This window comes from Schistosoma mansoni, chromosome W (genome assembly GCF_000237925.1).
Source record: "Schistosoma mansoni strain Puerto Rico chromosome W, complete genome".
NCBI classification, from domain to species: Eukaryota; Metazoa; Platyhelminthes; class Trematoda; order Strigeidida; family Schistosomatidae; genus Schistosoma; species Schistosoma mansoni.
In genome coordinates, this window is record NC_031502.1 from 34,306,590 (window position 1) to 34,322,371 (window position 15,782).

Here is a 15,782-nt window from a genome sequence, read left to right on the forward strand (position 1 = left end):
TAGAAGCAGATATGAAAAGGATGAATAACAACTGGATAGAACTAGAAAGAAAGGCCCAGGACCAAGTTGGATGGAGAATACTGGTTGGCGGCCTATACTCCTCCACGATGGGTAACAGGCGTAAGTAAATAAGTAAGTAAGTAATATATATTTCCTTATGATTATTGAGGCTTCTTTCTAATCTTAATTCATTTTTCTTCTTATTATTATTTCTAGCTGCTTTAACACGTGAAATATTAATTATTGGTGCAATTATAATAGTATTCATTTCAGTTATACTGAATGTATTCTGTTGTATTCGATGTGCTTTAATTCGTCAATATTCCAGTAAGTCAATGTTTTGTATCCTTAACTGATAAATGTTAATTCAATGTATTTGTTGAAAGCATGAGATCTAGTAAATATTTACTGTTACTACTCGTTATACAAACTGTTGATAATTCTCCAAGTCATTAAATGTCACATTACATAAGCAAACTTTTCTAATCTCTTGCTGAAGTAAACATACATTCAGTAATGTAATCCATGTCATTCATAAGTGATGGAAGGTAAGTTCGATCTAGAAGGTAGAAAGGAGTCTTGTATGACATTCAAAAATCCATCTATTGACGGAAATATGGTTTAATTTGAACATTAACTACAATATTTGCTCTAAATTCTGTTCAGCTTTTTATAGTTAAGTTGAAAGTATTGTGACCCAAGATGAATCCAGTATGTATGTGATCCGGTTACGCTTTAGAGATTTTTATGTATCCAATCTATCCTTTAACCAGAAACATTTTACTCCGAACATTGAAAATCGGTAATAATAACCGAAGAGCAAAGTAATATCAGTAAGTCCATCCTTTATCTTTTTATTATAAAAATCTCATCCTAAACAGTTTAAATGGTTTGAATTATTTTTTCTGGTTAGCGTGTTTTTAGCAAGTTAGCTTCTCTACAGGATGGGGTCGCTAATCCCATGCCCAACCCTCCTGCTTTACCCGGGCTTGGGACCGGCAGTAACTCTAGAACAGCTACAGGCGGAGTTCCTAAACACAGTACTACAACATAATTTGAAATGACAGAGTAAGTAGGATGAAAATCATAACTATGAAAAAACAGTTTCTCTATGAAATATGCCTGAGGTTTTTTCTAAAAAAAGAACTCCCTAGGACTTTCATTATATGAGAAAAATAAGCCATTATACGAAGGAAAAACGTTCAAAGATTAGTGGTCCATACGATGGATGATTTCGTTAAAATTTCACAAAAAAAGAGTGCAAGCTAATGACCACATATAATTTTGATGTTTTCCAATGTGATTGATATATATTATGTAAATGCCAATGTTGTGACTTACACAATTCTGGTGCTGGACGAGTACACGCTCTACACAGCTGAAGCTTCATAAAGCTCAACAGATACCAAGCAATGTAAATACATTGTTTTGTACCAAAGCAGTGAATACTATGACTGACTGTGTGCTTACATACGTACAGAATTAATAAAAAGTTTTTTTTTAAAGTAATCATTGTAAATCATTTATTTATTATACAACAAAAGGCAGGTAAGTGAAAAAAGTACAGGGTAGATGTATTTACACAAATGTAAGTTAAAAAGTTTAAAAAATGCAATTACAAATTATTGTCACTCGTAAACTTATCCGTGAGCTCTTTGTATAAACTAATATTTTATTCATGGATTTGGTTGTTAATTGTATTTAGTTCAGGGATTAAAGATTCATTTATGTTGAAGGGAGTGTTGATCAGTCCACATAAATAGTAACTTGAGAGGCGATCAAATACACTCATATTTACATCACGATATTTTGTATTACGCATCATGCGTTTTTTAGGTATAAGTTTTTGGAATAAACGATAGTTTCCGTCAATCCAAGCAAAATTTTTGGGTGCAGTAGGATCTAAATTATGACTAAGCTTATAATCAGGTACATCCATATTATTTAACTGAAATGTAACAAAATCAAAATATACTCCATCAGAGCAAACACATTGAACACACAAAGGCTTATCAAGAATCCCTTCATTGATTCCCATAGAACGAGCTTGGGCAACTGCAGACGCAAAACAATTCATTATTGCTATTGCATATCGATGTTCAGGGATAACAGGATCCGCTTCTGGCTCCAAATAATCTGACCAAACATTTGGTAAACTGAAATTTACTGTGAAAATATGCGGAAATGCATAACGACGATTCTATAAGTTAAAAAAAGTAACGTAAAATGTTATTTAAATAAATGTATTACATAGCGATGATGAAGTAAAGCTTTACTTGGGAAATATTCCAGGCCATACAATTGGATAGTTAGACGTATATTCTTCTAGAAATTTCAAAAAGATTTGCGGAATAGTCAAATCATTCGCTTACACCTTAAGCAACCCCTGATGATGTTGTTGAGAACAACAAATACTATACAATTAAACCATTTAACCCACAGCACTAAACACTAACACAAACAACTAACAGATCTATAAATCAGAAGGGGTTTTGTGGATATTTCAGTATTTTCATAGTTGAAATCATGAGTAAATTGAAGTTAGACCACTATGGAAAACCTGGAAGCACTGGACGACCGTTTCATCCCATTATGGGACTCCTCAGCAGTGCGCACACACGATCCCGCACTCGCGAGACTCGAACCCAGGACCTGCCAGTGGAGTTCAACCAAGTCTGTGTAGAGATATCAACTCAATGAAGAAATTGGTGAATGGTTGCTCAACTTCGTGGATTGGTTGAGGTTAGACATTAACACCGTTGGATGATGGCTCAGTGGTTTATCGGTTAAGTACTCTGGCGCGAGACTGATAGGCCCTGAGTTCGAATCTCGCGAGTGCGGGATCGTGGATGCGCACTGCTGAGGAGTTCCATAATAGGACGAAACGGCCGTTTAGTGCTTCCAGGCTTTCTATGGTGGTCTAGCTTTAATTGACTCATGATTTCAACTATGAAGATCTATAAATTTTCATAATTTTAAAACTGGTCCTGAGTTATTAAATTGTATAGTTCAACATTATATATATATATATATATCCTATTCACTTCGTGACTAGCAAGTAACATTTCAAAATTCGTTGGTTAAAAATAATTCTAAATATCTTGAAATAAGAACAAATTTAATAAAGATAAAAAGCGAATGATAACAGAGTTAATAATGGGAGAAATAAGCATTTCCTCATTAAGGACACGATAAGTCAAATAGAGAATGAAAACGAATACTATTATCATAATAAAAACAACTGACCTAGATATTTATAAAATGAAAATCTAATTATATTTTAAAAATGAATAAAAAGCATAATGACCGAGATACAGCTTAATATAATTAAAATAGGAAATATGGAATTAATTTAAAAATATGGATTACTATTTTTACTAATGAGAAGTAATAAATAATTAAGTAATTTGCCTTGATGATCGTGATAATGAATGAAACGTTTTCATAACTCTAAAAAAAGAGTCTTGCTTGAAGTCACTGAAAAATATAAACAAGTAAAAATCATGATTTCTTCGGGGTAAGGTGACCAATAGATACTTTTGAAAGTGTAAGGATAAGATAGAACCATTAAATAATGAGTATTACTGAGTTCGAAGGAAGATTTTGAATATAGATGGGGAACTAATTGACCAGGTTGTACATTTTCATTCAAGACTTTGGTTGGGGCAGGAGTAGGTAGAAAAAGGCTTAGTGGAAGGGATAACGAAGACTTTACATCAGTTCATAAAGTTATGACTGCTGATTTGAGCTGTGTAGAAATGCGGAAGCTTTCTTGAATATGGTTAGAAAGATAACCATGAACTATGGTTAATTCCTTGAAAAAGCTTGGACCAGATTGCCAGGCGAAACGTTGGATTTACTACAAATTCATTCGCTGAGATTTTACAAATATATATTATTCCTATTTAATGTCTATGGTTAATCATTTTAAGTAGCGAAATTCAAAACACATTATACCGACACAAATGAACTCATGTTTAATTTCAGAGCATTACATCGACCTACTAAATAATTTGTTATAATCACTCTATCGAACGTGAGAACAACATAATTTGCGAAATTCAGTGAATTTATTGTATTTCTTCGTTTTCAATTCAACCACATACAAACTAATAACCTTCGTTATTTCGAATTATTAACATAATTTGAGGTTTGCACAGAAAATAAACTATTTATCAATAAACGATAAATTGTTTAAAATGTGAACGAAGTTAAGAGTTAAAATTTTAGGGTTTTCGAGAACAGTTAAGACATAGATGGTCAAAACAAAAATATAATTAATCAAAGACTGAGCACAAATTTAAGGAAATCTTTTTGGCAAAATTGGCTTCATTGTATATAACACGACGCTCACTAACATAAACAAAAGTAGATGGATGCCCATTGTATATCCATCCAACTTCATATATCGATTTACATGTACACTCAAAAGCATTTTCATTAAAAGAACAGAAAGACAAACTTCTACAAGTTTTATTTAGCGTATTGATGAGGGTTGCACAGTGTCGTGAGATGATTTACGTTTGACAATAACATCGTTAGATGCTGACTCAGTGGTCTGAAAGTTAAGCGTTTGCATGCGAGACGAAAGGTCCTGGTTTCATTCTCCTGTGGCGTGGTCGTAGGTGATCACTCCTAAGGAGTCCCATACTAGAACGGAACAGTCATCCAGTGCCTCAGAATTTCCTATAGTGGTTTGATAAAACCAGTTAGCGATCTAAGCTATGGAAATTCAGCAATCTCTACAAAATGCCATACTGATAATAGTAGTCACATGTGGTAAAATAAACTTACATAATGCACATAAAAGACAATATTAAAACAAAACAAAATACATTACTTATAAGTAACTAAAATTGAAACATAGATAAGGATCAATTCTTAAGCATCTGATATTCGAATTTCAGATATCACGATCACATAAAACGTTTGGTAAGTGGACACAAACAAATCTTTTCACAGTCAGGGACTGGAGAACTAGTTACAAACTTAGGTTCCTTATACAACAAGATTTCATTCAAATATGATGGCGAAAAGAAAAGCATTATGTTGGTAGAAACTGGGCAGAAATGGTAACGAACTATTCGCAAATGGAACGTAAAAGCCTTGATATAACGAACACATCTAAAACAAACGTACACTACTCGTAAAACATATTTCATGAACTGGAGTGTTGTGATACGGCTCTATACAAGGAAGAAGGCAAACTAATGATAAACGAAGATTTATTTCACATCAAAATACTAGATTTTTCTAAATGATATATCAATAAACTCATTGATATAGAGATGCACTTCACATCGATCACTAGTTAAATTTGAATAACTATAAATTAGACGAATATTATACTGAATTAATATATAACCGTATGGTTAGTACCTTCCTAAAATTTGCACATACTTATTTGGATAAGTATACATAAGTCTTTTGTAAAGGATGAACTTGATGATTCATTGTCATTCGTCGTAACACCTTCGTTTTCTGAAAATAAGGCTTTGGGTCATGTCCAACAAAGTTTTCCACTTCCTTAGATGTCACATCGACAAAAAATTAAATATAGCTGAAACTTACGTGGATCGTCTTATAAACGGAGTTATCAATTTTCTTAGCTCATCCTGTAGCTCTTCGAGGGTTACTGCTAGTCTCAAGTCCACACAAAAATGGAGGGTTGGGCATGGGATCAGTAACCTCATCCCGCAGTAAACGAACTTGCTAAAAAGAGCTAACCAGAATAAACATTTTAAACTTTGCCCTCCGAGTTGAAAGATCTTCATTTGGAAGAATTATAACGCCTCATGGTGAAAGCCGAAATTATTCGGAAGTCACGAGACCGATGCTCCCTCTAACAACCAGAGCAACAGTTAATATAGGTACAAAGAATGACCGGACAATGTGGGAGACCGGGAGGACTAATCGAATAGCTATGAAAATGAAAAGATACAACTTGGCGCTGCTCGGAATCAGTGAAATACTTTGAACCCGAGTTGGACAGAAAAGATTAGGTTCGGGAAAGATGCTACTGATCACGAAGAAGAAAATGCTCCGTACACGCAAAGAGTTCCCCCGATGCTCTGATCACTTTTCTTACCGATTAATTTTATACATTCACCTTGTTTACGTTTACTCCATTTATGGTCGATTTGTGAACAAATATTGTTATAAGGCAAATCATAACCATACAATCAACCGTACTTCATTTTCCTTAAATAAACCAGAGTATTACGGGAACCATTCTGATGAACTGACTTGAGGGCATAAACTGGCACTTCCTACGTTTGACCCAACTAACTTTGACCGGTAGCTAGTCTAATTATAGAAAGATACAGGTCAATGTCCAGTAAATTTATTCGTTCTGTTAACATTGATAAGGAATATAAATAAGTCCGAAACAGAAAGATGCAAAAGAAAAACCGAAATGATTTTCTCCTTCAGATGTGAACCTTAGACTACATATATGGATTCGCTATATCTAATATATTTACACTTCTACCATCGACTTGGAAAAACAACTTCGTGAATTTATGTCACGTCTTGACAACATAAGTTTTTAGTATTTACTTTGTACTGAACTTATACTTCAACTGAAGTATTTCAATTTGTGGTGAGTTAAGAAACAGGTGTAATATCTGTTATAAAAGAAAGTGTTTCACAACTTCATATCTGTAGTGAAGAGCTTCACGATAAAAAGGAGATTTCACTTTGAAGAAGATAGCTCCAGCTCACATAAAGATGTGCAGAAACTGTTTCAGACTAGATCAGAAGGTATGAGATTCAACTTACTTGACTTTCAAGCCATCCATTAGTACTGTCTTCACGATAATACAAAGTACTGGTAAGATCAATTAAAGGTGACATAGGACCAAAGCTTGCAACTGGTAATGTAGCGATCTTACTGAATTTTTGGATAGTATCATGATTATTCAGAAAGAGAGGGGCTGGCGTCTGACCCATAACTACCAAATCATGTTGTTCTGAAAAACTGATCCGACGTTTTTCTGGACCCCAGTAGTAGAATGTTTCCAACAGGCGATCTCGTGTGGTCCAGCGGAAAGGCAAATTATCAGAAAGCTGGTTCTCGATAGGAGTTAGGCCAGTATAATTCATATAATAAGGGGCCTAAAATAGTTTGTAATAAAACAGATGGGATTATGCCAAAAAGATGTTGGATGAAAAAATAAAAAAGTTGATCCTTCATAAAAAATACTTACAGTATGAAACCTTATTTAGACACACAACAGACGGAATATGGCTAGCAGTGGAGTCAAGGACGCTCATTTTATCCTATTTTTGACTCATCAGCTAGGTGTACATCTTTATTATTTACAGCAAAACATAGACCAATACATGAACATTGAAGGAATATGAAACATTTGTGAAGCAGTCAGTGATAACTACGATAAGTAACATAGGTAGGAATTAGACAAACAATTTGAATGATAAACTACTCATGAAGATTACAAGTTGTTCATATTCTTACTTACAAATATCACTACTTGTAGAGAATGGTAAGAGGTAACAATATTTTTGATGAATATCATATTTAATTTATCAGAATAAGAATGCAACCTGTTGTCAACCATTATTATGAAATTCAGCATCAATAATCTGTCGTATCAGTCAATGGAATAACTAGTACAGTTACACCACTTACAATTAAAAACGTTAGATTCAATAGTTACATAAATAAGTTGTGAGTGTGACTTATAATGAAATGAGATATGTTTGAGCCACTAATCAAACTATATAGCAGTCAAATAGAATAGTTGACAATCATAATAATGGAACTTTGTTTAATGAAGAATATGAACTTGTGCAAACCTCTCAAGAAATAAGTCCAATAGATAATTAAGATAAAAATTACTGATTGCCAATAGGTAATGCCAACCGACTAACCCCCAACATTTAGATCATAACATAGACAAAAAAAGACGCATATGCATCATTTAGCGTATTATGTGAATTCTAAAAACAATAACCAAACAAACTAAATACAATCTCCTTAAGGCGACTAACTAAATCTGATTAATTATTCTCTTATTTAAATAAATGAAAACAAGCACATAAGAGTGAGAAATTGATGTTTTGTAGAATCTATGATGAGAAAAAAATTGGATAGCAGTTAGTTCCATTTTATATCACAATTTGAATCATAGGCTGATTTTAGTTAGACAAACATCGAAAACTAGAAATTATTAGGAAGCTGTTTCATCCCAGATTAGGACTTCTCAAGAGTGAGCATCCATGATCAAAATTAGGATCGAACCCCAAACCTTGAAAAAACTTGCGGTAAGCGCTTAACCTTTAAACAACTGAGCCGGCATCCAATGGTTTATATGCCCAGTTTTAACCAATTAGTCAGCTTTATGTACCGAAAAAGTGTAATCTTTTAGACAAAATTTTGATAGTTATTAAAATGAGAACTCAACAGCCAACTGATAGTGATAATAAAATAAATGTAGGAAAAATGTGTGACTCGAGACTGAAGTGCAGGGGTAAATTATGATCGAAAATATAAAATTCTCACTGATACATACATGGGACGAAGACAATGATGAGCAATCATTACAAGAACACGATAGTTACGTTTCAAACGGGAAAATTACTCGTATGACATTAAAAATAGTGAATTTCTCGAAACGGAAAGAAAAATACACACAACTAATTCGGTCAAACTAACAACTGAATATGAAATAAATGCTGATGATGATATTGATAAGGATGATAAAAATGCCGTCGACACATTCCGTTATTCAATGCTAATAGCTTAATCAAAATAATATTACTTTGATGGAGTGATTAGCATTAAATGGTAAAACGTCAGTAAAAACTTTATTTTTTCTCTCACACATTGGAAAATGCAAATGAATAGCAAGTACTCAATACCTAAACTTTTTTAAACTGTTCAAATACAAACGAATTTTTTGATGATCATCAGTAATACACTAAGGTTATTACTAGCGTAACATAGTAAGGTGACGAAAGTTTAATAAAAAAAACTATCCAGTAAGCTTATATGAATAGTGAAAATAATACAGTCAATATTGTTTACAGTAGCACTTAAACCAACTAATAAAAACCTATCACTAAGAATTATTTCGCCAAATAAAAAATACTCTATGGTGCTATGATTAACGTTACTCAAAGCTTTAATGAAAAGATAAGCTTTATGATTTGATGCAAATTAATAACTTACAAAAATAAAGAAGATTTGAGCGAACAGTTATTTTTAATAAATTCAGAATCAGGTTCTACAGTCCACAGTTATTGTGATATTTTATAAGGGTCTAAATAAGAAATCCATTAATGAATTTGACAATGTCGCACATAAAAAATGGTGGACTTTTGCATCTGTTACGACATCGATACTTCATGGCACTGTTATTTGTAAATCAGAAAAGTTATTAATTAAAGGTCAGAATGGGTTATAGCAAAGTATCAAGTTATAACCAATATACTACTAATACAATAAATCGTGTGAATAAAACGCACAGCAGGAAAATTTCGTTTCGTATATGGAGGTAATAATAATAATAATAATGACGTTGTGTATATATATAATATGTAATAAGAGAAGTGTTGTCAAATCAATTGTGATAAAAAATTCATGTGAATCGGCAAAGGTGAATATGTAGATCGAGATATAAACACAAAATGAATTGGGAGGGGGATAAGAGGTTTATAATATCCAGTTTGAGTATCTGGTGATCCGGTTGTGGACCGGATATACCTCCTCTAGACAAATAATTTAGGTTTTTTGGAGTTGATCCAGATAGTTTCATCTATGTAGAGGAGTCGTAATCTAGGTACTTTAGATAAATTGTTTGGAACTTGGTACGAAACAGAGAAAGTTTTATCTATTTTAATATGATGTTCACTATCTACCAAGTGACAAAGGATGGAGCTGCTGATGGATTCTGTGACTCCTTTTCCAACTACCTTGGTACATGTTCACGAGGATGAAGCCATCTGAGTACGGCCTATGTACCTAGCCCTACAAGAAAAATTGAATTAGTATACAAACATGGAGGAGCCCATTATCGGTAACCTATCCTTGATTTGTTGTGTATGTACTGGTTTAGTTGGGATTATATATAACTTGGCGGCGTGAAATGTCTATCCAAAAGATCTATTGAGTTAACGTGTTAGAATGTTGAAATCACAACGCCACATCATTACAGATAAAATCATCAAGATGAAGACCAAAGTAGCAGTAGTAGCAGTGACAGCAAGAAAGAATTAGCGACAAGGTATATAATTCAACGATAAAAAAATTAATGTACAGAACTAAAGAAATAAAATAATTGAAGAACTCAGATCCTAAGATAAGACAAAAAAGAAATGGATCTGTGTCATTGTCGACGATTCTGAGGCATGTTACCTCAACATCAAAATAATCTAGCAGAACCCAACTAGGTAACGTGCAATTATCAATCAATATAAGTAAGAACAATAGTCAAAAAATTCAAAGAATGATGAGATATTTTTATTTGGTCATATTTATTTACTGAGACTATGATGTATAACCAACACATTCATAAACATACATACAAAGCATTTATATCAAACCATATCATAAGAGAATAAAACAAAAATAAAAAAAGATAACTGTCTATAAACCCAAAGGAAAAAACCAGTATCAACAAGAAAATTTTTCTCTCAGTTTTGACTAATCTATAATAATGATTAAAAATTTTACGCGCAATAAAATTTAACTGCCAGTGCACGGAAAAAAGAACATAACCACACATAAAGAGTAAGAAAACAAACAGTAATAAAAAAGCAGATGAAATAATTCAGACAAACTAACGGTCTATTAATAATACATATACTACTTGTGGCTAGAAAACTGCATTTCTGACGTTCCTTGACTTAATATGGAACACTTATTCAGAGTAAATAAATAACCGAAGTGAAATTAACACAGGTTTAAATAGTAAAAAGGAAACAGTGCAAAATATTTTTAGTGCAATCAAAATCATAACAGGTCTGAATATGTCAATGTAAAGTTAGTTCTGATCAAGGCGAATTTGCATCACCTGTCACTATATTAATTTGTATGTTAGAAGTTGGGTATGTAAAATGTATGCATTTGTAATATGAAGTAGTGGGATTGAGATCGCGTGTGTGCGCGTGTCTGCAGATTTTGTGGCAAATAAATAAGGTTAAATGTGGTTGTTTGGTTAAAAAATGCAGGTGGGATGAATATTCAGGCCTTCATTCCTACTGAGGACAGAGGGATTTAGCATTATGTGAAACGCTTCAGCTACTTGCCTCTCTTTACAGTTGGAGAAACCTTCCTGAATTATGGTATTTTTTAGTATCAATTTGGTGATTATTGAAAGCAGTATTTACAATTATCGCTGATTCAACTTGTAAATTCTCCAATTCTAAAGGATTATTAGGACTTTTTGCGTAACGTACGTGTTCCTTGGCACGAGTCAAGATCACACGAGAGCACTCTCCAGTGTAGAACGCATCACAATCGACACAACCTATTCTGTAGACACAATTCTGCGTAGAAGTGAACGGGATTTTATCTTTTAACCTTATATTGACATATTTAGACCCGTTATGATTATGATTGTACTAAAAATATTCTGCACTGTTTCCTTTGTAATGTGCTAACTTCATTTAGGTTATTTATTTACTCCGAAGAAGTGTCCCATATTAAGTCACGGAACGTCAGAAATACAATTTCCTACTCATTGGGATATCACAAGTAGCATATTTGTCATTAACTTTCTACCCAATGCTCAGTTTACTTGGAACTATCAAGTCCAACCTTGGCATTGATATTGGTTTATTAGTTGATGATTACACCACGCAATGATTGAACCGAAATTTGATGCATTATCTGCAAAACTGGTAGATCACTAGATTGATCACTTGTTTAACATGAAATGAATTGCTAGTAGGATTTGTTACATTTCCGTTGGGAACTTACCGGAGATCAAATACGTAAATATGGCTAGATTATTATTATTATTAGTATCATATTATTATTAAATACAAAAGTATTAACCAACTCAATCTAGGAGGTAGGAATTTTAAAACTAGTAAATTAGTTGATTTTATTTCTTGGAAATAAATTAAGTAGTGTGTAAAAAGAGTCGATTTATTGAGAAGAAAAATGACATCAATGAGATCATACAACAATGTTTGATATTCAATGTAACTATATTAAACTTTCAACAAGTCAATTATTACTTTGATAGAATCAGCTGACGTTTATTAACAGTAGTGAATTAACAATAATCTTAAAAGTATCATGTTTTTCACTTAGTCCCAAGTTTAATTTTTGTAAAGGCTAAGGAATACTAACTAAGACAAAATGATCGTCCAGTTCTCTCTGATTCTTGATAGCTGTTTATTTGATGAAAACTACCATCTAACTGACTACATTACACAAATGTTCTATCTCGATAATGTACATTTAATTTTTTACCATCCTAAAAACTTTATAAGATATATGATAAATAAGCAATGTGATGGTCTGAAAAACACGTTGAATATTCAAAAATAACTCACTTGAAATTCCAAAATACGAAATAGATTGTGGAACAGATAACGAGTACTCTGTTCCGGATGGATTCCATACTCAGGTTTATGTTTCCAAACATTTGACTGTTGGTGAAATCGACGAGGCAATTTAGTTTCATCCGTTTGCCAAACATGAGCATGTAGAATTGACCGTTCCACAGATAGACGTAAGGAAGATCTCCACTCTGCAATTGGTTTATCTGTATCAACAAGTTTATTTAATTCATCAATTTTATTAAAGAGATTATTTAATGTAGGTGGAGCACCCAATGTAACGACAGTCTAAAGAAATAAAAAATAATCAGAAACACCAGATATGATATGAAGATGCGGTTATGCAAGTTAATAAATAATAAACTGAAATAGAACGAAACTATGGATAAGGTAATCAAACAAAAAAAATTTAAACGTGAAAATGAAGTAAAAGTTTATTTGCATTATTGTAACCATATTGAAATGGTGAGTAAAAAAACATAAATCTGAAAAGTATGGTAAAAATCAAGATTTTGAGCTAATTAAACTAATTGTTAAATTGAACAGTATCATAACGGAGCAATACTCAGATATCTTGTAGAATAGTTCATCTACACTGACAAAGATTGATCAGGAAAAATTCATTGAGGTTTATTGTTTTGTATTATCAGAGAGAGAGGCATGTGAGCAAAGTGACATACAATGTACCATGGCATGTCAGCTGAATTTTCGGAACTTTGTAACAACAATGAAAAAAAAACCCAACAAAATAGGAAGCGCAGAAAAACGTTGGAAATTTACAATAAGTAGTGAAATGTACAGGGTTCATCAGACAAATGGTTGATTTTGATACATGCAATTTAGGTTTCCAGACTATCATTTTCGAATTTCCAGAGGACATTATCAAGGATTTCATCTCCCTATATAACTCTAACTATGAAGGAGTTCATGAATTGATAACATCAACTTCCGAGCACCTACAGCTTTTTCGCTATATAAATTTACACCAGTCAGTACTGTACAACGACTTTGAGTATTATGTGATCAAACAACTCACAATACTGTAGGATTGAAGTACTCCTTGTGTCTAGGAATTTGCGAACATTGCACTAGGTGTGAGGACCACTCGGAAAGATCTGTAACGACACACATGAAATCTACAGAACATAAACAATATAGCTGACTGTCTCATGGTGCAACCTACTTTTAGAAGGCACATGGAGTTCTTGCATATGAATGAGGTTTCTCCATTGAAACTAAAATTACATCAGCGACCACATCCCTTTGCTACCTATTCCCCAAGTGACAGTATCGGACTACGATACTAAAATTTTCCAGAAAACAAAACTACAAGCATTAACATAATAAGTCTTCATACCATGTTTAAGTTAGTATGGAAAAGATAACCACAGCTGCATAAGTTAACTGAGAAATACATACATACCATTTGTCATGATTTGTGGATCTAGTCCAAAATAAGAACTTGAGAAACGTCTAATACAAACTGCAGATTTACGTGAGACTAAGGAGACTAAATAGTACAAGATGAAAATAGGTACTGCTACTAAGAAGTACTACACTAAGAAGGTCATAAAAAAATAACTTATGAAAGGTTATAGTAATAATTATGGTGGTAGCATCGACAGGTAACAGAAATCATTGTATTTGTGACAATCCCAAGATGTCACACTCTAATGCATTTTTTGTCAACAATTGTACACCTATATTCATAAAAATCCCCATCAGTAACTGACACTTTCCAGTAGCCCGGTTCGAAGTCCCTCTTCATTGGAATAATGAAGAGTGGGTCTGGAGGTTTCTTAACCTTCCATGGATATGTAGATCGCGGATATTTTTTCTCTTTATAAAGAAAGTGACGGTTATTTAGGCTGAAGTCACGTGATTATACCTCGAAGACATTTAAAAGATAGCCAAGAGGCGAACCAATATACAAAGTCGTGTGTAGCGATTGATGGAAAGATTGATGATTAACGCCAACTTTGATGTATTTCCAGGCTACCGAGACAGTATCTCCCGATGTATATACTGATGTCCCCACTGGCTTGTTTTACGGGTGGATTCATTTCCCGAATTTTTTGAGGCGTATGTTGCGTCTTTAATATTTATCTTTGTAGCTCATTACGCTAAATTCGCTGCCTCGACAATTTTTGTGTGAATAAGATTTGGCAAAATCCCATGATCCATAGTTCCGGCTTATGGATAGTGGTTTTTGTTTCTTCTCTGGCTGATGTGTTATATGGGTGTGACTCGACGGACCCTGAAGTTTCGAGACCAGGACCTGATTTATAGTGAACTGCAAAAACTTCGATACTACACTGTCTCCCCTCCAGATGGAACCAAAGTGGTATTATACTTAATATCCGTTGCCCATTAGTATTTGACAAAAGCATCATTGGGGTTTAACGACGGGTCATAGTCGAGCCAATAGGGTAAACCAGTGATGGTAGATCCTGTATTAATGAGAATATTGATAACACCATGCACCGATTTCTAAGTCAAAATTTTGAAATTCTCGCGATTAACACACTGAGGTTGTAAACTGTGCACGCATTCCATTGATTTTCACAGCTGAAATGATTGTTCGACTTCAAAACAATCAACAAACAATGGACGTGTTAGAAAAAATTAATTTATAATGTACATTACCAAATAACTAAAACTTACATTTGTTAGAAGACTAGCTTGAGCTACATCCTTTGAGAAACGTCGTTTACTGGAAAAGATTAGTGATGGCTCACAATCTTGGTGAGAGCGAACATCTCCGAATAGGGGATGAAAACACTGAAGTCTTTCAGATTTCTGTTGCTCTAAATGTTTAGCTTCATCTGCAGTAATTCCTATTTCAACCTCGTTCGAAAGTGCATCATCATATCTAGTTGATTTAAACATATTTTCTGCTTTTATTAAAGGACTATTTGAACTATTGGCAACTTCTTCGGGAAAACGTAAACGGGAAACCTTCAAATGTGAACCTTTTTGATTCCAATAACGATTAGTCAAGAACTGGAGTTTATCATGACGTAAACGCTTTCCACGGTATAAAAGTTCAGTTAATTTCATATCTTTAGAATATTTGCTGTCAGACCTAAATTGAGAAAAACTTGGTAAATCTATATATTAAGTTAAAAGTCTTATAAGCTAGTAATGATAAGAGGTTTGGTATGTACATCGAATCACATATGTATAAATCGTATTCTCGAGAAAATCATTTTTAGTTTTTTTTTAAAGTGGTACACCTACTTTGCAGC

At 33.3% G+C, this 15,782-nt stretch overlaps 1 protein-coding gene across 1 annotated transcript; it reads right to left on the reverse strand.

Annotated features, from left to right (window-relative positions):
- Positions 1-1,502: 1,502 nt before the first annotated feature.
- On the reverse strand, positions 1,503-15,423 carry Smp_157810 (hypothetical protein; the record flags this gene model as incomplete). Its single annotated transcript, XM_018789463.1, has 4 exons — positions 1,503-2,200; positions 6,781-7,116; positions 12,529-12,822; positions 15,199-15,423. 4 exons carry the CDS (start codon positions 15,421-15,423, stop codon positions 1,673-1,675), a joined length of 1,383 nt encoding a protein of 460 aa, XP_018654904.1. The 3' UTR covers positions 1,503-1,672.
- Between the last annotated feature and the right edge of the window lie 359 nt (positions 15,424-15,782).